General features: G+C 58.6%; 3 protein-coding genes across 3 annotated transcripts in view; 2 read left to right on the forward strand and 1 right to left on the reverse strand.

Annotated features, from left to right (window-relative positions):
- The first annotated feature begins 10988 nt into the window (after window positions 1-10988).
- On the forward strand, window positions 10989-13567 carry LOC121356939. The gene is made up of 3 exons (XM_041473839.1): window positions 10989-11168; window positions 11260-11426; window positions 12232-13567. The coding sequence occupies exons 1-3, from the start codon at window positions 11018-11020 to the stop codon at window positions 13531-13533; spliced, it is 1620 nt and encodes a 539-aa protein (XP_041329773.1). The 5' UTR covers window positions 10989-11017; the 3' UTR covers window positions 13534-13567.
- Window positions 13568-13620: 53 nt separating this feature from the next.
- On the reverse strand, window positions 13621-20463 carry LOC121356942 (mediator of DNA damage checkpoint protein 1-like). Its single transcript, XM_041473842.1, has 12 exons — window positions 20442-20463; window positions 20064-20398; window positions 19762-19926; window positions 19481-19675; window positions 18470-19360; window positions 17707-17795; window positions 17115-17407; window positions 15310-15549; window positions 14556-14645; window positions 14296-14484; window positions 13942-14048; window positions 13621-13851 (listed from the first exon to the last, which is right to left on the reverse strand). The coding sequence occupies exons 1-12, from the start codon at window positions 20461-20463 to the stop codon at window positions 13663-13665; spliced, it is 2805 nt and encodes a 934-aa protein (XP_041329776.1). The 3' UTR covers window positions 13621-13662.
- A 926-nt stretch (window positions 20464-21389) lies between these two features.
- WDR54 (WD repeat domain 54) overlaps window positions 21390-21510 on the forward strand; it is a 5412-nt gene continuing 5291 nt past the window's right edge. Inside the window, exon 1 of the mRNA XM_041473833.1 lies at window positions 21390-21415. Coding sequence (XP_041329767.1) covers window positions 21396-21415 — 20 coding nt within the window. The 5' untranslated portion in view covers window positions 21390-21395. The remainder of the gene's footprint in view (window positions 21416-21510) is intronic.

Consider the following 21510-nt stretch of genomic DNA (forward strand, 5'->3'; position numbering starts at 1 on the left):
CTTCCTCCTGCTCCCCCATGGAAAACAGAGAGCTTTGGGGGGCAGGTGTGGGGCTCCAGCCCCCAAAACCCCATATGGACACACACCTGTCCCTGTGGACACACACACAGATCCTGCTGGGGTGGGCAAAAAAGGCTCCAGGCTGGGAAGTTTTCCCTCCACAGCCAAATCCCTTTGGCCACAGCTCAAATCCCATCAGCTCTGGGCCTTGTGGGTCCCACAGCAGGCAGGACCCAGTGCCCACGGAGGGTCTGGGGTCCCGTGGAGAGCTGGGAAGGGTCTGCCCTCCCCAGCTCCATTCTAGAGCCATCAGGACTGGCCACTGTCAAGAGGATTTGGGAGCCACCGGGACTGGCCACTGCCATGGGGATTTAGGAGCCACTAGGACTGGCCACTGCCCGACATCCCAACACATGGAAGCACCCAAACCACAGAATAGCTCGAGTTGGAAGGGACCCACAGGATCAGGGACCCACAGGATCAGGGATCCAACTCCTCCCCTGCACAGGACAATCCCACCCTGTCCCTGAAAACTCCTGGAGCTCTGGCAGCCTTGGGAATGCTGCTCAGGGAAGGGGTTTTGACAAGGCACAAGTGGGATAACAACACAAAACGCAGCTGGAAACTGGGAATTTCTCCCTGGGAGCATCAGGAGCTCAACCAGAGTCACCTCAGGTATCTGCTGGTCACTGGAGCTCCAGCTGCTTCCCCTCTCCACGCTGCTTTAAAGGAAACTTCACATGCACAAAATGCACACAAAATTCTCCAAAAAGCTACAAAGAGGATGAGCTCCTCAGCCTCAGACTCTAAACCAGTGTAGATGATTTAGAAAATCTGAATTATTTTATCCATACAAGGAGAAACCTCCTCAGAGAAGCTCACCTTGCTTCCCTGCCAGAACCTGGGAGCAAATATCACCTGTGGCACCTATTTATAGACCCTTGGAATGGTTTGGGTGGGAAGAGACCTTAAATCCCAAAAATTCCACCTCCTGACATGGCAGGGACAGCTTCCACTGTCCCAGGCTGCTCCAAGCCCTGTCCAGCCTGGCCTTGGGCACTGCCAGGGATCCAGGGGCAGCCACAGCTGCTCTGGGCACCCTGTGCCAGGGCCTCACATCCTCACAGGGAAGGATTTCTTCTAGAAATCCTAAATTCTAAAGGATTTCTGCTCTTCCTCTCCCCTGCAGGATCCTCCTCTAGGATCCTGGATGATCCCAGAGGCAGGAGCAGAACAACAGCCATGGACACAAACACTTGGAAAATGTTCCAAGGAGAGGCTGGAATGCCAAAGAAGGAACTCAAATTCCAGAAAGCTTGAAGAGGGAACTCAAATTCCAGAAAGCTTGAAGAGGGAACTCAAATTCCAGAAAGCTTGAAGAGAGAACTCAAATTCCAGAATGCTTGAAGAGAGAACTCAAATTGCAGAAGCCTCCTCTAAGTGCAAGGAAAGCCAGGAAACAGCCATGGAATTTCAGCAGGAATTCAGATGGGAGGAAGGATGAACACCCCCTCAGAATATGGGAATTCCTCACTGCTCTTCCCACAGAGCTCTGGGAATAGCAGGACAAAGCCAAAGCCAGGAAAATCCCAGACAGATTTTGCTCCCAGGTGGAGCACAAGAGTAGTTGTTAATTTAAAAAGAAGATTATGAATGTCACACAGCTCCTGCTCCTCCTCACTAGGAGTTTTCCATGTTAAACTGAAGCACCAGGGAATTTTTTCCTCACAAACACAATTTTATAGGATCACAGGGTGGTTTGGGGTGGGAGGGATATCAAAGCCCACCCAGTGCCACCCCTGCCACGGGCAGGGACACCTCCCATTGTCCCAGGCTGCTCCAAGCCCCATCCAACCTGGGCTGGAACATTTCCAGGGATCCAGGGGCTTCTCTGGGAAACCTGTGTTGAAAATCATGGAATCACAGACTAAAATAATGAAATTCTTTAAGTTGGAAAAGCCTTTTTGAGTCCCAGATATCCCACTGGCACCCCCCAGGATATCCCATTTCTCAACACAGCAAAGTCACAGGCACCACTCACCATCTCCTGCTTTATTTACTGCTTGGATTTGGGATGGAAATGAAGCCCTGAGGGAAAGAATCCTGGAAAATCCTGAGCTGGGAAAGACCCACAAGGGTCCTGAGCTTAAAGAGGAAGCTGAGGTGGGACAGGAGCTTTATGAGTGCCTGAGTTAAGGGAATATGGGAAGTTTTGGGAATTAAAGCTCTGTGAGATGATCCAGAGCCCTCTGGGAACACCCCAAGCTCCAGCAGGGCTCGGCTGCTCCACCCTTGCCAAAACCTACGGATCTGGGGCCAAAACTTCTCTGTACAAAGGGGAAAAACCCCAATTTTCCCCCAAACTCAGGCACTGCCATGTCAGGACAAAAAAATCCCCAGGATAAATAAACCTTCCTAAGTCTTCCAAAAACTTTTCCAGGCAAACACAAAACCTGATTAACCCAAAATCTGATTAAAGCTCAGAATTCAATTTCCTGGTGCACTGAGCAGGGATGGGACTGGCACAGGGGACCCCTGGCACAGGAAGCAGGATCCCATGCCAGGTATTTTGGGATTTATCAGGAACAACACGTACTGCAGGTGCTCCCACTGCTGCTCAGGTACTGGGATGGACACTGGGATGAACACAGGATGGACACGGGATGGACATGGGATGGACACTGGGATGGACACTGGGATGAAGACAGGATGGACATGGGATGGACACTGGGATGGACACTGGGATGGACACTGGGATGGACACTGGGATGGACACTGGGATGGAGCAGCCCAGAGCATCCTCAGGGTCACACCAGGCTGGGACTGGAGCCATCCAGGCTCTCCTGGGAGGAAGCACCAGCACAGAGCTCCAGGGATTCCCAGTGCCAGCCATGCCAATCCCAGGGATTCCCAGTGCCAGCCATGCCAATCTCAGGGATTCCCAGTGCCACCCATGCCAATCCCAGGGATTCCCAGTGCCAGCCATGCCACTCCCAGGGATTCCCAGTGCCACCCACGTCACTCCCCAGGCCATGGATCCCCCCACAAACCCCCCCAGCCACGGCTCTGCAGGATCCACATGGATTTCCTGCTGCCCAAACTCTCTGTCTAATTCATCAGCACAGAGAAAAGGAGTCCAGAAATATCCCCCCTCATCATCCAGGCTTTTCTGGGATCTGGGATACATGCCAGCCCCCTGCTGAGCAGCTGGAACACCCCCAGCTCAGGGAACACGAGGAGGAGGGAGGTTAAAAACCTTCAGAAACTGCCACTGTTTATCCAGAAGAAGCAAAATTCCACCTTATTGCATTTTGATTTTTTTTTTTTTTTTTTACAAACATCTCCCGGTGAAATTCCTGCACAAAGCTGATTTGGGGGTTGACTTTGTCAGGAAACTGAGTTCAGGAGAGAAATCCTAAACTAGCATTTGGGTTTTGGTTTTTAATCACTCAAAATAAATCCAGAGCGAGTTTAGGACGTTAATTCCCCTCCAAGCCCTGAACACTCCCAGGGGACCCCAAAAGTCTCCCTGTGGAGGGGAATCAGAATCCTGGAGTCATGGAATGGGTTGGGTTGGAAGGGACCTCAAAGCTCACCCAGTGCCACCCCTGCCATGGCAGGGACACCTCCCACTGTCCCAGGCTGCTCCAAGCCCCAAAGGCCAACCTGGGAATTCCAGCCAGGAATTCCTTGCCAAGATCCCAGCCCAATCTCCCCTTTGCCAGTGGGAGCCATTCCCTGTGTGCTGTCCCTGCAGGCCTTGTCCCCAGTCCCCCTGCCTCTCTCCTGGAGCCCCTTCAGGGACTCTGAGGATTCCCTGGATTTTTCCCTTCTCCAGGGGAACATTCCCAGCTCTCCCAGAGAAGAGGGGCTCCAGAATCCTGGAATGGTTTGGATGGGAAGGGACCTTAAATTCCATCCAGCCCCACCAGGGACACCTCCAACTGTCCCAGGTGGATCCAACCCCATCCCAACCTGGCCTTGGGCACTGCCAGGGATCCAGGGCAGCCACAGCTGCTCTGGGAATTCCAGCCCAGCCCCTGCCCACCCTCCCAGCCAGGAATTCCTTGCCAAGATCCCAGCCCAATCTCCCCTTTGCCAGTGGGAGCCATTCCCTGTGTGCTGTCTCTGCAGGCCTTGTCCCCAGTCCCCCTCTGCAGAATTTGACCCAACAATTTGGGGACATCCAGCACCCAAAATGAGTCCACCTGGGAACAACAACACAAACTGGAGGGGGACACGGTGTCACCCCCTGGGATCTCACAGCAATTCCCATGGAATTACAGAGTGGTTTGGGGTGAAAATTCCTCAGAGACCATCGAGTCCAACCATTCCCAGCACTGCCAAGGCCAGCACTTGGGATGTCCCCAAGTGCCACATCCAGAGGGCTGCTAAATTCCCCCAGGGATGAGGAGCTGGGCTGGACAAGCCTTCCTTTCCATGAAGGAATTTTCCCAGGGTCCAACCCGAACCTGGCACTGTGGTAATCACATATCCCCTTAACAGAGACACACAGCTCTCTCCCAGGATTTTCCTGGGAAGCTCAGAGAAAAGAATGAGAAGCAATTCTTCTCTTCACTTGCTTCACCTGTCGTGCACACTTAGAATGTTACAGAGATTTGTTTACCAAAGGGTGATTTCTTAATTGGACACTGGTGATAGTGTTTGAAATAAATTCATTGACCAATTACATCTGCCTGGATCATACTGCCTGTAAGAGTAACAAACTTCTTAATAAGTACAGTATATAGAATAGAATAAAGCAATTAATCAGCCTTCTAGAATCACACAGTCAATACTAATTATCACCCAGCTAAAACCCCACACCTTAACGCCATCCCCTCTCCCCCATCCCTGCTCCCTGCCAGCACATCCCGACCCATCCCGACTCCAGGCTCCTGCACGGAACCTCTCGGTCCCTCCCGATGCCTTTTCCCCCCGGGAGCTCATTCCAGGCGCGGCGGATGCCGGCGCTAGGACCCGCCGCTGGAGCCTGCGCCCTGCTCGGCTGCACCGCGGCACCGCAGCCCCCGCAGCCGCCTCCTCCTCCTCCTCCTCCTCCTTCCTTCCTTCCCTCCTTTCCCGACCCCGGGGATCATCCCGCCGCATTCCCGGCTCTTTCCGCGCTGGGATCGATGCTCCGTAGCCACAGCAACGCCCGGACACGCCGAGGATGCGGCGGGAGGTCAGTGGGGTTCAGCTCAGCCCGCGGGATCCCCACCGGGATCGCTTCCAGGGAAAAGCTGGATTTAAGGGCTCGGTCCTCGGGGAACGGGAGCCACGGAACCGCGCGGGCTGTGCGGGGCTGTGCGGGGCGGCCGGAGCAGAAATCCCTGGGTTTAAACCCTCCCAAACGCCCTCGGCTCCTGCTCAGAGCAATTCCCAGCTTTAAACTTTATTCCCTCGTTCCTTATGGAATTGCTCAGCAGCCACTTCCCTCGGAGGGCATGGAGCAGGGGGGAATACCCGGGGCTGGAAGTCATTCCATAATCCATAAATCCCAATCCATCAAAACCCCATTCCCTCCAAAAAAACCCAACAGCTTCAAAAAAATCCCCATTACCTCCAAAAAAACCCCATTCCATCAAAACCCCATTCCTTCGGAAAAAAACCCCAATTCATCAAAGCCCCAATCCCTCAAAAAACCCCCAATCCATGAAAACCCCAATCCCTCAAAAAAACCCCAATCCATCAAAACCCTCTTCCCTCCAAAAAAACCAATCCCCAAAAAAACCCCTATTTCCTCCAAAAAAACCCAATTAATCAAAAAACCCGAATCCATCAAATCCCCATTCCCTAAAAAAAACCTATTCCATCAAAATCCCAATCTATAAAAAAAAACCCAGTCCCTCAAAACCCCATTCCCTCCAAAACCCCCAATCCATCAAAACCCCATTCCCTCAAAAAAACCCCAATCCCTCCAAAAAAAAAACCATTCCATCAAAAAAAAAAACAATTAATCAAACTCCCACTCCCTCCTAAAAACCCCATTTCTTAAAAAAAAAACCCAATCACTCCAAACCCCATTCCTTCCAAAAACCCCATTCCCTCAAAAAAACCCCAATTCATCAAAACCCATTCCCTCAAAAAAAAACCCCAAAAACAATTAATCTAAACCTCAATCCCTCCTAAAAATCCAATTTCCTCAAAAACCCCAATCCATCAAAACCTCATTCTCTCCAAAAAAACCCCAATCCATAAAGAAACCCCATTCCCTCCAAAAACCCCATTCTATCAAAACCCCATTCCCTCCAAAAAAACCCAATTAATCAAAATCCCATTCCCTCAAAAAAAAACCCAATCCCCCCCAAAAAAACCAACCCCCAAATCCATGAATAACCCCAATCCCCCCAAAGCCAGCCCCTGGAGCAGAGCTCTCTGCCCCACGCCGAGGGGACAATCCAGCCAGAGCAGTTCCCAATCCCTGCCATCCTCAGAACCCTTCCCTGGTTTCATTCTTTAGGAATTTTCCTCTGGAAAACTCAGCAATGGGTGTGAAAACCCACCCAAAATTGGAATTTAGCAGCTCCTGGGTGGGATTTGAGGTTCTGGAGAATCAGCAGAACCTCAGCATGGAGAGCTCCCTGGAATCCTTTAAAATTCCACGTTTTCCCCTTTAAATACAGCAAATAATGAAATCCTTGTGTTTATTCCCAAAGCCACCAGGCAGCTCCGGGTTTGGGAATGCAGGGAGAAAGGAAAGAAGCTCCAAGGTCACAAACACCCAGCACAGACCCCAGAAATTCCAGCAATTCCTGATCCAGAGCTGGAATTTTGAGAAACCAAGAGGAAAAGGCAAAAATGCTGCGTGAAACCGGGGAGGTCCCTCCCGGTGGGAATTTGGGAATTCTGGAATTCCCTGAGCAGCGTGGAGTGAGGGACCAGCACAACTCACACAGGTAAACGGCTCTGCCTGCATTCCATGCCTTAATTAATCCTTGGTAATTAATTATTTATATCGTGCTAGTGAGGGCGGGTCGCGCTCTGCTGGAATTCCCAGCACACAGAATTCCCTGCTGGAAAATCCCAACGTTTCCTGGAGCCAGCACTGGGAATATCCAGCCCTGCCACTCTTAATGAGCCCCCCCAATTAGCCCAGGCGTTAATTAGCCCCGGGGCTGAGTCATTCCCGCTTTGTCTCTGGATCAAACCTTCCCAATCCCAAACATCCCATCACTGACCCCTCACACGGACCCCAAACATCCCTAAATCCCCCCTAAACATCCCAAAAGGATCACAAACAGCCCTAAATGCCCCCCAAACATCCCTAAATCCTCCCCAGACACCCCTAAATGCCTTCAAAACACCCCTAAATATCCTTGCAGACCCCTCCACAACCCCAAAATGCTCCTAAAAACCCCTAAATCTGCTCCAAACACCCTTAAATGTTCTCCAAACACCCCTAAATCCTCCCCAGACAGCCCTAAACGCCCCAAAACACCCCTAAATATCCCTGCAGACCCCCCCACAACCCTGAAATGCCCCTAAAAACCCCTAAATCTGCTCCAAACGCCCTTAAATGTTCTCCAAACACCCCTAAATCCTCCCCAGACAGCCCTAAACGCCCCAAAACACCCCTAAATTCTCCCAAAACATCCCTAAATCCCTGCTAAATATCCCTGCAGCCCCCCCACAACCCCAAAATGCTCCTAAAAACCCCTAAATCTGCTCCAAACGCCCTTAAATGTTCTCCAAACACCCCTAAATCCTCCCCAGACAGCCCTAAACGCCCCAAAACACCCCTAAATTCTCCCAAAACATCCCTAAATCCCTGCTAAATATCCCTGCAGCCCCCCCACAACCCCAAAATGACCCTAAAAACCCCTAAATCCCTTCCAAAACACCCCTAAATTCTCCCAAAACATCCCTAAATCCCTGCTAAATATCCCTGCAGACCCCCCACAACCCTGAAAGGCCCCTAAAAACACCTAAATCCCCCCCTCAACACCCCTAAATGCCCCCTAAACACCCCTAAATGCCCCCTAAACACCCCTAAATGCCCCCTAAACACCCCTAAATCCCCTCCAAACACCCCAAAATGTCCTCAAACATCCCTATATGCCCCCAAAACATCCCTAAATATCCCCAAAACATCCCTAAATACCCCTGCAGACACCCCCCACAAGCCCAAAATACCCCCCAAAACCTCTAAATCCCCCAAACACCCCTCCAGACCCTCCCACAACCCTGAAATAACCCTAAAAAAAACCCTAAGTCCCCTGAAACACCCCTAAAATGACTCAACACACCCCTAAATCCACCCTAACCACCCCTAAATATCCCTGCAGACCCCTCCACAGCCCCGAAATGACCCTAAAACCCCTCGGGAAGGGTTTGGGCCCAGCGCCGTGATCCGCTCCCATGCCGGTGTCCCATCCCGGTGTCCTATCCCAGTGTCCCATTCCCGGTGTCCAATCCTTGGTGTCCCATTCCCGGTGTCCCATCTTAATGTCCCCTCCCGGTGTCCCATTCCAGTGTCCCATTCCCAGTGTCCCCTCCCCGGTGTCCCATCCCCAATGTCCCATGCTAATGTCGCATCCCCGGTGTCCCATTCCCGGTATCCCCTCTCCGGTGTCCCATTCCCATGTCCCATTCCCGGTGTCCCATTCCCATGTCCCATTCCCAGTATCCCCTCCCAGTGTCCCATTCCCATGTCCCATTCCCAGTATCCCCTCCCAGTGTCCCATTCCCATGTCCCATTCGCGGTATCCCCTCTCCGGTGTCCCATTCCCATGTCCCATTCCCGGTGTCCCGCCGCTGTCCGTGGCAGTCCCGGCGGGCCGTGCCCTGGTGACAGTGACAGTGGCAGTGTCACACGGCCCTGCCCTGATTACTCACCGTGCTCCAGAGCCCTCTCCCTGTGCCTCAGCCGCTTCCCGGAGGGACTGTCCCCATTCCCGGGGGTCCCTTCCTGTCCCAGAGGGTCCTGCTCCAGAACCTGAGGGCTTTTCCCCATTTTCCGGGGTTTTTCCCCCATTTTTGAGTTCTTTTCCCAGTCCAGGGGGATTTCCTCCTGTCCCAGGGGGGCTTTTTCCAGTACCTGAGGGATTTTCCCAGTCCCGGCGGGCCGTGCCCTGGTGACAGTGACAGTGGCAGTGTCACACGGCCCTGCCCTGATTACTCACCGTGCTCCAGAGCCCTCTCCCTGTGCCTCAGCCGCTTCCCGGAGGGACTGTCCCCATTCCCGGGGGTCCCTTCCTGTCCCAGAGGGTCCTGCTCCAGAACCTGAGGGCTTTTCCCCATTTTCCGGGGTTTTTCCCCCATTTTTGAGTTCTTTTCCCAGTCCAGGGGGATTTCCTCCTGTCCCAGAGGGGCTTTTTCCAGTACCTGAGGGATTTTCCCCATTTCCCAGGCTCCTTTCCCATTTCTCAGGGCTCTCTCTGCACTTCCCAAGTTTCTTCCCCACTTCCTCAGGTTTTTTTCCCATTTTCTGGAGTTTTTCCCCTTTTCCCAAGGTTCTTTCCCTATTTCCCAGGATTTTTCCCCCCATTTCCCAGGTCCTTTTCCCATTTCTTGGGATACTATCTCCATTTCCAGGGGATTTTTTCCCCATTTTCCGGGGCTCTTTTCCCATTTCCCAGGGTTTTTTCCCCATTTCCCAGCATCTTTTCCCCATTTCCTGGAGTTTTCCCCCATTTCCCATGTTTTTCCCCCATTCCCCAGGGCTCTTTCCCATTTCCCAGGTTTTCTCCCCTTTACCCAGGGCTCTTTCCCCACTTCCCGGGGTTCTTTCCCCATTTCCTGAGGTTCTTTCCCCATTTCCCAGGGTTTTTTTCCCCATTTCTCAGGTTTTTTTCCCCATTTCCCAGGGTTTTTTTCCCCATTTCCCATGTTTTTCTTCCCCATTTCCCAGTTTTTTTTCCCCATTTCCCAGTTTTTTTTCCCCATTTCCCAGGTTTTTCTTCCCCATTTCCCAGGTTTTTTTCCCCATTTCCCAGGTTTTTTTTCCCCATTTCCCATGTTTTTCCCCATTTCCCAGGTTTTTTCTCCCATTTCCCGTGTTTTTCCCCCATTACCCAGGGCTCTTTCCCCTTTACCCGTGTTTTTTCCCCATTACCCGTGTTTTTTCCCCATTTCCAGTGTTTTTTCCCCATTTCCCAGGTGTTTTTTCCCCATTTCCCATGTTTTTCCCCCATTTCCCAGGGCTCTCTCCCCATTTCACGGGGGTCTCCTCCATTTTTCCACTTTTTCCCAATCCCTGCATCACTTTTCCCATCTCCAAGAACCTTTCCCTGGTCCTTAAAGATTTTTTTCCCTCTCCCCGTGCTCCCACCTCCCTCTCTCCAGCTTCCAGCCCCTCTCCCATCCCAGTCACCCTTCCCCTCCCCACTGGTTGCACTGGGATGTTTCCTGGGGAATCCAAAGCGGGATTTGCTGTCGGGCTGGGGCTCTCACGATCCCATCGGGATCGGTTCCTTGCCGAATTCCAGGCGCACCGGAGCCAGCGCCACCGCCCGGGCGTCCCCTGTCCCGGTTAAGCCCGGGATAACTCCCGGAGCCGAGGGATCCCGTCGCGGTGTCCCGGTGCCTGCCGGGAACCGCGGTACCCGGTGCCGGTTCATTCCCGGGATAATTCCCGGGTTTATTCCCGCCGGGAACGGAGTGAGACCGGCACCAGCACCGGGTGGTTTCCAAGGCAGTTTGGGGCAAGTGACCCCAAAATGAGGTCGGGCTGTGAGGGGTGGCGGTGTCCATCCTGTCCCTGAGTGTCCCATCCCCCCAGTGGTGCCCTGTGGCTGTCCCTGACTGTCCCTGTCCCTGGGATGGCCTGGCAGTGGACAGTTCCCATGGTGGCTCTCCGTGACTGTCCCTGTCCCTGTGCAGGGATGCCCCGGTGGCGGGCAGTGCCCATGCTGGCTGTCCCTGTCCCTAGGTCCCACCCCCTAGGGGTGCCCTGGTGGCACAGTACCTGTGCTGGCTGTCCCTGACTGTCCCTGTCCTTGCACAGGGATGCCCTGGTGGCACAGTACCTGTGCTGGCTGTCCCTGACTGTCCCTGTCCCTGTCCCCGCGCAGGGATGCCCCGGCGGCGGGCGGTGCCCGCGCTGACCGCGCTGTGCCTGCAGAGCCTGGCCCAGCACATGCAGAGCCTCTGGGCCAGGGACTACAGTGACAACTACCTGGACGAGTACGAGTTCCGCTTCCTCGTGGGGCCCTTCAACGACCTGGGTGAGCTCGGGGGGTGCGTCAGGCCACCGGGACCCCCTTGTGAGGGGCAGGGGGGGTCCCGGGCCTCGCTGACCCCCCTGTTCCCCCCCAGCCTGCGGGCTGGTGCAGGAGCTGCTGCAGCTGCTGGGGACGAGCCGGCGGCTGTCGCGGGCGGCGCTGCACCTACTGCTACTGCCACACCTGCGGCAGCTCAGCCTGCGGGCCTGCCCCGCCCTGGCCAACAACGCCCTGGGGCACCTCATCGTGCTGCGCTGCCAGGTGGGCAGAGGGCATGGGCTGGGAGAGGGAGAGCGGGGCGGGGAGTGACGTCTGTGGGGTTGGGAGTGCCCACCCTCCATGGGGCAGGGGGTGACAGCGCTCTGGGAGTGCCACGGTGCGTGGGGCAGGGGGAGTGACCACCCTCTGAGGGGATGGGAGAGTGAGACAGAGGTGCTCATCCTTTGTGGGGTTTGGGGTGCCCACTTTCCATGGGGTAAGGGGGATAGAGCTTGGGGTGGGTGCTTGCCATCCATGGGGCAGGGTGTGACAACACTTTGGGGGAGCAGGGCTGTGGGGCAGGGGGAGTTAGGCTGGGTGTGACCCTCTCTAACGGGATGGGAGAGTGGGGCAGCTCATCCTTTGTAGGGCTGGGGGTGCCCACTTCCCATAGGGCAGATAGAGCTTGGAGTGGGTGCTTGCCATCCGTGGGGCAGGGGCTGACAACACTTTGGGGGAGCAGGGCTGGGAGTGCCATGGTCTATGGGGCAGGGGGAGTAAGGCTGGGTGTGACCCCCTCTAGGGGATGGGAGAGTGAGACAGAGGTGCTCATCCTTTGTGGGGTTTGGGGTGCCCACTTTCCATGGGGTAAGGGGGATAGAGCTTGGGGTGGGCGCTCGCCATCCATGGGGCTGGGGATGCCCACCATCAGTGGGGCTGGGGGTGCCATCATCCGTGTGCCAAGGGGTTGGGACAGGGGGAGCACACAGGGCCTGCCCACCCTCTCTGAGTCTTGAGTTGCAGGGGCTGAGAGTGGCATCCGTGCCCCCCTGCCCGCCCCACTGAGGGTCTCCCCGTGTGTCTGCAGGGCCTGAGTGTGCTGGACCTGGGCGGCTGCGGGCGGCTCTCGCCCTCCGTGCTGGTGGACCTGGCCGAGGGGCTGCCCCGCCTGAGCCGCCTGGGGCTGGCCCACACCCAGGCCAACATCCAGGTGCTCTCGGCCGTGGGCTCCTGCTGCCACCACCTGCGGGAGCTCGACGTGTCCGGCTGCAAGAAGGTGACGCCGCGCGCCCTGCGCCACCTGGGCTACGACCCCGTGGAGCGCAGCCCCGGCTGCCCCACGCTCCGCGTCCTGCTGGCCCGCGACCTGCAGCACGCCGGGGACGGGGACACGGTGGCTGCCGTGGCCTTCCTGCTGCTGGCCCTGCCGTGCCTGGAGGTGCTGGCACACGGCGCCCTGCCGGATGCGCTCGGGCTGCTCCATTCGGGGCAGCTGGACGGCACCGAGGACTCCGAGGGTTTCCCCTCGCTGGAGGAGCTGGCGCGGGGCCGGGGGGCTGCAGCAGAGGGAGCCCCGCTCACGCTGCCCCTGCGGCAGCTGGAGGAGGTGGCAGAGGACGCGCTGGGCACCGTCCACGCCGTGTGTCCCCAAGCCGAGGAGGTCAGCGTGTGGCTGGGGGACAGTCCCGGCCCCTCAGGGCTGCGGGAGCTGCCGGGCTGGAAGTGCCTGTCCCGGGTGACGCTGGGCTGCTCCGGGCGGCACGGCCGGGCGCTGGCAGAGGTGCTGCCCCTGGCACAGGGCCTGGGCACCCGCCTGCGCGCCCTGACCCTGCACGGCTTCAGCTGCTGGGACCCTCTCTCGCTGCCCACCCTCCTCGCCAGCTGCCCCGGCCTGCAGAGCTTCAGCGCCGAGCTGGAAGTGCCGCCAGACCCCCACGCCCACCACGAGCCCCCCGAGGAGGAGCCCCCCGCCCCGCCACCACGCTGGGCCACCGACCTCCTACCCCGGGGGCTGCCCCGGCTCCAGAGCTTCTCGCTGAGCCTGGCCGGGCCGGTGCCGGCGGCGCACGGGCCGGTGCTGAGCTCCACGCTGGCCTCGCTGCTGTGCGCGGCCCCGCGGCTGCAGACGCTGCGCCTGCTGGCCGTGCCCTTCCCGCTGGACTCGGTGCTGGAGCCGGCGCTGGCGGGGCCGGCGCTGCGGGAGCTGCGGGAGCTGTCGCTGGCCGAGAGCCGCGTGTCCCCCGGCACCGTGTGGCAGCTGCTGGGCTCCGAGGGGCCCCTGCGGCGCCTGGAGCTGTCCCGCTGCCCCGACATCCACCGGCGCGACTACGACAGCTTCCTGCAGGCCGTGAGGAAGCAGCGGCTGGACCTGGACATCACCTGGGAATAGCGCTGGGGTTTTTAATAAAAGCGTCACAGTCACAGCTGGCCGGCGCCGTGATGTCCCCTGGGCAGCACAGGGGGAGCAGAGCGGCGTCCGTGTCCCCCTTCCCGCGCTGAGGGGTGACATCCCGGTGGCTCAGTCCTGCTCCGTGAGCCCCGTGAGCCGCTCCGATGCCTCCCAGAGCTTCCGTGCCAGCGCGGGGTCGCGGGCGGCCGCCGAGGGCAGCGCCAGCCGGCAGCTGCTGTCGAAGTATTTCCCGCTGATGCCCGCGGCTTCCTCCGAGACGGCGCAGAAGATGGTGCTGGCAGCGCCCTGCTCTGCCGACTGCGGGGGAACGGGGGTGAGGAGGGGTCTGGCACCTGCCACCCACCCACCCCGCTGCCCCCGGCACGGGCAGGACCCGGCCCCGCTCACCTTCATGAAGGGGCGGAGGAGGACGAAGAGCGCCCGCATGGCCCAGCTGAAGTGGCGCATGATGCTGGTGCTCACCACGCCGGGGCTCAGCGCGTTGGCCGTCACCCCTGCCAGGCCACACCGTCAGCAGGGTCCCCAAATCCCTCGGGGAGAGCAGCAGGAGCAGCCCCCAGCCTGACCTCAGCCTGGGCTCTGCCACCCTTGGGGGTTCCCAGCGAGTTTCTAACCCGTGTCAGACCCCCCAGCTCTGCCGGCAGCCCCCGGGATCTGCCACGGGAGCACAGCGAGTTGGGACAGGGGGTGTCCCCAGGGAGCCACGGGGCACGGCTGAGCCCGGCACGGCCCAGCACCCACCTGTGCCCTGCAGGCGCCGTGCCAGCTCGGCGGTGAAGAGCACGTTCATCAGCTTGGTGCTGTTGTAGGCGGCGTCGTGCCCGCCCGGGCGCCGCTGCCCCGTCAGGTACCCGCTGTCGGCCGTGCCCACGCTGTGCCGGAACGACGACACGTTGACCACTCTGGCGGGCGCCGAGGCCTTCAGGAGGTCTGTGCCAAGCAGGGGGTGAGCGAGGAGGAGTCCCCAGAGCCCCCCTGACTCCCCCAGCCCCTGCACTCACCCAGGAGCAGGTTGGTGAGCAGGAACGGGCCCAGGTAGTTGGTGACGAAGGTTTGCTCCAACCCCTCCGACGTGATGGCGAAGGGCAAACCTGAAAGGAGGGTGGGTGTGGAAATCCAGGGCACTGGGAATATTTCTCTGTCTGCTCTGGGGTGCCCTGACCCCCAGGGGAGCACTGACTGTGACTCATCCATGGAGAAAGATTCCCAGAAGGTAGACCAGAATCCACAAAAGCGTGAAATAGATTATAGAGAGCAGTGTAGGTGTGTCACTTAGGTGGGAATTTAGGTTTTGGGATGTTTAGTATGTTGTGGATGGGAGCAAGATGGAGGGCACAGGGTGTTGTCCTGGGCTTCTTCTTCATGCTTCTTCTTCATGGGTTTGGATGGCATTTTGTAATTGAGCAGAAAAATCCTCATTGGGGGCTCTTTGGTATCAATTATTGGGTTAAAAGGGGAAACAATCTAGGTGTCAGTTCTTAATTGGATGGTTTAGTGTTCAAAGACCTTGTAACGAGATTGTTGGCCATTCTGTGCCTTCTAACGACAAGCTGCTGAACTCACAGTAGTGAGACTGTTTAACTGATGAGAAATAACAAACACCCAAGTCCAAACACGAACTACTGTCTCGAGCGCCTTCAATCCCAACCCAGACAAAACAAACCCAGATAGAACCCCCACAGCTGGGCACTCCATGGGGACGGGGCGCTGGACCCCTTTGGGGCTGCAGGGGTTTTCGTTTTGCCTGGCACGTACCGGTGACGCCGGCGTTGTTGACCAGCACGTCGAGGCGCGGCTCCTCGCGCAGCACGGCGCCGGCGAAGGCGCGCACCGAGGCCAGCGAGCCGGTGTCCAGCAGCCTCAGCAGCACCGCCGGGTTCCCGGTGAGCGCCCGGATCTCCTCCATGGCCGCCTGGCCCCGCTCCCGGCTCCGGCACGCCAGGATGGTGCGGGCGTTGCGGCGTGCCAGGTCCATGGCCACGCACTTGCCGATGCCTGCGGGATGTGGAGAGGCTGATCCCTGGCAAGGGGTCTCTGGGAATCCATGCCACTGTGTCCCCGAGGTTTGGGCAGCCCCTGCCACAGCCCAACAGTGGGAAACACAGGTTCTTGTTATGACTGGAGCAGTGAAATCTGGTCCATTTACACACTGCCCTGAAATACACTTTTCTTGAGTTGTGTCAACAGGCTGGTGTGTTCCAGGCTGATTGGCCAATAGCAGACTTATGTGCTGGCAAAATATATGTGAATATTGGTATTGCAAAGATATACTTATGTCCAAAAGCTGAAGGCTTGAAAACATCTGTGTTGTGTCCTCCATAACACTCCTCCTTCGCTCTTCTCCTTTTTGTGTTTTCTTTGGGATTGTTACGCTTAAGTTTTAGTAAGTGATAGCATTGTCTTCTCTGGGTATCTGATGGGAGCTTTTTTAGTCTTTAAATGTAAGAGTAAGGACTCATTAACAGCTGAGCATTGTCTTGCATTCCTGCACTCATACTCATTGAATATTAAGAGAGATTTGGTCATAAAATACTCCTAAATAGTGGTTTAAGCAAGGTGTATGGATGTTGTTTTTCTCAGAATCAAATTTAACTCCTAACAGTATAGAAAAGTGGTAAAGTAATATTCCAGATATCTATGAAAAATGGTATAGAAAAAAATGTTGAGTTTTCTAATTAAAAATTTAAAATTAAATTAAAAATTTAAAGCCACCCAGCAGGAAATGATGGGCACTGGGGAGGGGATGGAGCCCAGCACGTGCGGGGTCACTCTGTCCCTGGGTTGTGTTTTCTTTGGGATTGTTACGCTTAAGTTTTAGTAAGTGATAGCATTGTCTTCTCTGGGTATCTGATGGGAGCTTTTTTAGTCTTTAAATGTAAGAGTAAGGACTCATTAACAGCTGAGCATTGTCTTGCATTCCTGCACTCATACTCATTGAATATTAAGAGAGATTTGGTCATAAAATACTCCTAAATAGTGGTTTAAGCAAGGTGTATGGATGTTGTTTTTCTCAGAATCAAATTTAACTCCTAACAGTATAGAAAAGTGGTAAAGTAATATTCCAGATATCTATGAAAAACGGTATAGAAAAAAATGTTGAGTTTTCTAATTAAAAATTTAAAATTAAATTAAAAATTTAAAGCCACCCAGCAGGAAATGATGGGCACTGGGGAGGGGATGGAGCCCAGCACGTGCGGGGTCACTCTGTCCCTGGGCACGTGTGGGTATCCCAATCCCAGCCTGGGGGTCTCCAGCAGTGCCAGCCCGAGCACATGGCAGTGGAACACAGGTGGGAGAAGTGACCCCATCCCTGGTGTGACATGGTGGCCATGGTGGCCTTGTCCATCAGTCACTAACAGTCCGAGTCCAGCCTCGCGAGGTGGGCAGGGGGCACCGGGAGCACACTGTGAGTGCCCAGGGATGGCCACCAGCTTCTTCTGCAGCCATTTGCACTCCCAAAGCAGGGACTGGGGCCCTGGCAAAGCGACACCCGTGTCCCCTGCAGGTCACCGCTCAGCCATGATGCCACCACCCACACACGTGTCCCCGCCCCCGCTCACCGCTGTTGGCTCCGGTGACAATCACCGTCTTGCCCGTCAGGTCGGTGGGACACTTGCGGGGATCCCAGGGGCTTCTTCGCGTGGCGCAGAGCAGCAGGGCCAGCAGCAGGGCCAGCAGGAGCCACCCCGGGGGGCTCAGAGCCCCCAGCAGCTCCATGGCCGGGCGCGGGGTGGGGCTGGGGACAGAGGTCACAGCAGGACCTTTGCCCGGCCGGTGGCACCGCACGGCACGGCACGGCACGAGTCCCTCTGCTCCGTGAGCCGCTGGCAGCCGAGCAGGGACAGCAGAGTGTCTGGAGCAGGCAGGAGGGTGAGCCACGTGTCGCCTGTGCCACCACACTGTCCCCAGTGCCACCCTGTCAGGAAATGACAGCTCGTTTACTGCTCTTAATAAGCTGTGGGTGCTGTAAAACCACACGGGCTTTTTTTTTTATTTTCTCCACCAACGATTTCTGCCGGTCCGCCCAGGCTGGACCCCAAACGATATTTTGCACCTCAATTTGTGGTGTTGAGTAACGCGGGAGGAAGTGCACCCACGCAAAAAAAAAAAAAAAAATGGGGTCACAAATGGGGTGATCGGGACACGTCTCACCTGGTCCGGGGGCAGAGGGACATCCAGGGCGGGCCTGAGTTTGGGGTTTCCTGTTTTGTAGGGCCGCCAGAGCGGACCCTCGATGAGCGCTGAATTAAGACCCGAGTGGTGAAACCAGCCTCACGCTAATTAGGAATGAAAGCCACGCCCACTCTATCATCCTCTGCTAATGAGGGACCGAAATCCCCCGAGGCTTCACCTGGTGCCGAAACTATCTGAAAAACACGGCATCTCATGCTAATGAATGAAACCACGCCCACTCATCAATGCTAATGAGTGTCTCTATAAATGCAACTCGGGGGAGAGGTAAAGCTCCCTGTGTCATGCCGCTGTCCTTGGTGTCGCCTCGGTGTCGCCGGTGCCACTTCGGACTCCCTGCAGCCCCGGGGCGGCTGCAGGAGGGGCGATGCCCACCAAAGTCCCCTTCGGGCAGTGCGGGGACACTGCAGGACCGGAGCACGTCCCTGTGGGATGGCCCAGCGGGCGGGGACAGTCCCAGCGAGGGACCCCGAGCTGCGCCCGGGAAGGCAGAGGAGGCTCCGGGCCGGCTCCGTTCCCCAGAACGGGATCTCCCGGGGCGAAGCCACACGTGTCACCCCCGTCACATCGCCCTTATTCCTCTTTTGGGGACAAAGGGGCTGCGGGGACCAGCCGCGTGCGGGTCCGGGCGCTGGTGGCACCGTAGGCGCAGCGCCCGGTGCTCCCGCCCGGCTCCGGTGGCACGGCCGGCTCCGCAAAACTCATTTTAAATCTTTTTATTTACTTCTGTTCTTTTCGGGAGCGCTAGCGTAGAGCCCCGAGCTCCGGGAGCGTCCCACGGTGCCACGCCCGGTGCCAGCTCCGGTACCGGCGAGACCCGGGGCGACGGGGATCCGTCCGGAGCCGGGACAGCCCCCGGGAGCTGCCGCGCTCCCAGCGGGTTTTCCGGCTCCTCCTCTGACTCTTTGTACTCCGAGAGCCGGCACTCCGGGTAGGGCAGGATGGGCTTCAGGTCGTCCTCCGCCTTCCTCAAGGCCTCCTCCCCCTGCTCGTCGTCGCCGTGCCCCGCCAGGGCCGGCCCGCGGCGCTCGCTGCCGCCCCAGCGCACGGTGACACCGGGTGCCAGGCGGACCGAGGCCAGCCAGGGGTCACAGAGCTGCGGCTCGGTCCTGGGGACCCGCCCGGCTCCCGGGAGCACCTGCACGGATCCCGGCAGGAGTAACCGGCTCCTCGAGGCTCCCGCCCGCCCCCGCTCGGGCTCGCCGCTCGCGTCCACCACCTTGACCTCGGGCAGCACCCAGCGGGTGGCACCGCGCCGGGCACCGAGCCTGGGCACGCCGGGGCTGCGGGAGGGTCTGCGCGGCTGGATGGACGGCACGCTGGAGAGGGAGGAGGAGGATGGCGGCCGTGCCTCTTGGTCGCCGACCTTCGCCGTGCCCTCGCGGGGCTCCTGCGCTGCCGGTGCCGCGGGCTCCGAGGGCGCGGCCGGTGGCGGAGCCGGGGGCCGGGGCGCGGCCGGCGGGGCCGCCCGGGGCCGCGGGGGCCGGGAGGGTCGGAGGCTCCTCTCGGGGGCTCGGGAGGGTTGGCGGCCCCTCCTGGGGGGCTGGGGAGCCATGGTTGGCTTGCGGCGGGGCTGTCGTGGCCTGGGAGGAGCTGCGGCGGCTGCGGAGCGGGGCTGGCACGGCGGGCGGAACGGACCCGGTGTCGGTGCGGGTGTCGGGGCCCCCGTGGGGTGACACCGGGCTGGGGCTCAGCCCGAGGGGTCTCGGGAAGGGCGGATCGGGGCACGACTCACCTGGCCCGGGGGCACAGGGACACCCAGGGCTGTGTCCTGGCCGAGGGGACCTTCAGCGTGAGCTGCCACGGGGACGTCTCCGGACGGGACCTGCCCGGGGGACACAGGGACATCCCGGGCGGGAGCAGCGCCGGGGACCTCGCCGGGACGCACGGGCGGAATTTCGGCTGCCACGGAGAGATCCTCGGGCAGGTCCTGGCCGGGGACAGAGGGGACCCGCTGTGGGTGACACCGCGGGTCCCACGGCCCGGGGGGTTCCGGGGGCTCGGGGAACCTCTCACCTCTTCCGAGGGCAGAGAGACGTCCACGACGGGGATAACGCCCGGTGTCCACGAGTCCCACAAGTGGGCTGGGGGCTCCTCGTCCTCCTTCCAGACTCCGTCCCGCTCGGGGTCCGGGTCCCCCTCGGGGTCCGGGTCCTCGTCGTCCCTCACCAGGAAGCGCCACTCCGCGACAAACAGCATGGCATCCCGCGCCCGCGACACCGCGAAGGGCACCCGCTGCGGGCACAGCGCTGAGAGCCCGCCCGCAACCCGCAACCCCCCAAAACCTCCCCAAATCGGGGAGGGGAGAGGTCTCTCACCTGCCGAGCCACGGCCGCCTGCGCGCTCTCGGTCAGGACCCGCTCCAGGAGCTCGTCCAGGATGGGCCCCACATCCAGCGGCTCCCGGGGCTCGGCGTCCGGGGACACGGCGGGCTCGGTCCGCCCGGAGCCTCGGGAGGCTCCCTTCTTGGACTGCCGCGGCTCGGCCCGGCCCGGCGTTCGGGACTTGTCCTGCTTCGATCTGCTGCCGGACCCGCTGGGCTTCGCTTTCTGCGCGGGACAGACACACCCGCGGCTGCCGCTGCCCGGCGGGGCCGCCCAGTGCGCCCCAGTACGGACCAGTACACGGCCCGCAGCCCAGCGTGGCCCCTCAGCTCATCCCAGTGCATCCGAGTGCATCCCAGTATAGCACAGTACCTCCCAGCTCATCCCAGTGCATCCCAGTATAGCCCAGTACATCCCAGGATAACCCGGTACATCCCAGTGCATCCCAGTATAGCCCAGTACCTCCTAGCCCACTCCAGCATGGACCCCCAGCTCATCCCAATACATCCCAGTATAGCTCAGTACCTCCCAGCCCATCCCAGCATGGCTCCCCAGTATAGCCCAGTGCATCCCAGTATAGCCCAGTACATCCCAGCCCACATCAGCATGCCTCCCCAGCTCATCCCAGTGTAGCCCAGTACCTCCCAGCTCATCCCAGTACATCCCAGCTCATCCCAGTGCACACCAGTATAACCCAGTACGTCCCAGCCCACATCAGCATGCCTCCCCAGCTCATCCCAGTGTAGCCCAGTGCATCCCAGCTCATCCCAGTACACCCCAGTATATCCCAGTGTAGCCCAGTGCAGCCCAGTATAGCCCAGTAGCTCCCAGGCCACCCCAACATGGACCCCCAGCTCATCCCAGTACATCCCAGTATAGCTCAATACCTCCCAGCCCACCCCAGCATGGCTCCCCAGTATAGCCCAGTACATCCCAGTGCATTCCAGTATAGCCCAGTGCCTCCCAGCCCACCCCAGCACGGCCCCCAGCTCATTCCAATATAGCCCAGTACATCCCAGCCCACCTCAGCATGCCTCCCCAGTATAGCCCGGTACATCCCAGTGCATCCCAGTATAGCCCAGTACATCTCAGTATAGCCCAGTGCCTCCCAGCATCCCCAGCTCCTCCCAGCCAACCCCCGCCCGCTCTGCTCTGTTTCACCGCCTCCCAGTCCCTCCCAGTCCCTCCCAGTCCCTCCCAGTCCCTCCCGGCTCTCCCAGTCCCACCTCGGCCATCCCGCCCCTTCGGCGTCCCGGCCTCCACGGCAACGTGACGTAATCACCCGGCGCCGCCCGCCTTTGCGTCATCACGCCGCGACGCGTCTCCATGGCGGCGGCGAGCACCGGGTGAGCGGGGAGGGGAAACCGGGGGGCACTGAGGGGAACCGGGACACTGAGGGGGAACGGACCTCGGGGAGGGCGGGACGGGCAGGGCGGGGGGC

This window comes from Pyrgilauda ruficollis, unplaced genomic scaffold (assembly GCF_017590135.1).
Source record: "Pyrgilauda ruficollis isolate IOZ18807 unplaced genomic scaffold, ASM1759013v1 scaffold302, whole genome shotgun sequence".
NCBI classification, from domain to species: domain Eukaryota; kingdom Metazoa; phylum Chordata; class Aves; order Passeriformes; family Passeridae; genus Pyrgilauda; species Pyrgilauda ruficollis.

Bases quoted from the DNA above. Each gene is read 5' to 3' on its own strand.
- LOC121356939 (XM_041473839.1), top strand. From the start codon at position 11,018: ATGCCCCGGCGGCGGGCGGTGCCCGCGCTGACCGCGCTGTGCCTGCAG. The intron at 11,169-11,259 runs GTGAGCTCGGGG...GTTCCCCCCCAG, and splicing joins GGGGCCCTTCAACGACCTGG to CCTGCGGGCTGGTGCAGGAG. The intron at 11,427-12,231 runs GTGGGCAGAGGG...GTGTGTCTGCAG, and splicing joins TCATCGTGCTGCGCTGCCAG to GGCCTGAGTGTGCTGGACCT.
- LOC121356942 (XM_041473842.1), bottom strand. From the start codon at position 20,463: ATGCACTGGGATGAGCTGGGAG. The intron at 17,796-18,469 runs GTAAATAAAAAG...GTCTTAATTCAG, and splicing joins CGCTCCCGAAAAGAACAGAA to CGCTCATCGAGGGTCCGCTC. The intron at 14,646-15,309 runs GTACGTGCCAGG...CCCTCCTTTCAG, and splicing joins CAACAACGCCGGCGTCACCG to GTTTGCCCTTCGCCATCACG.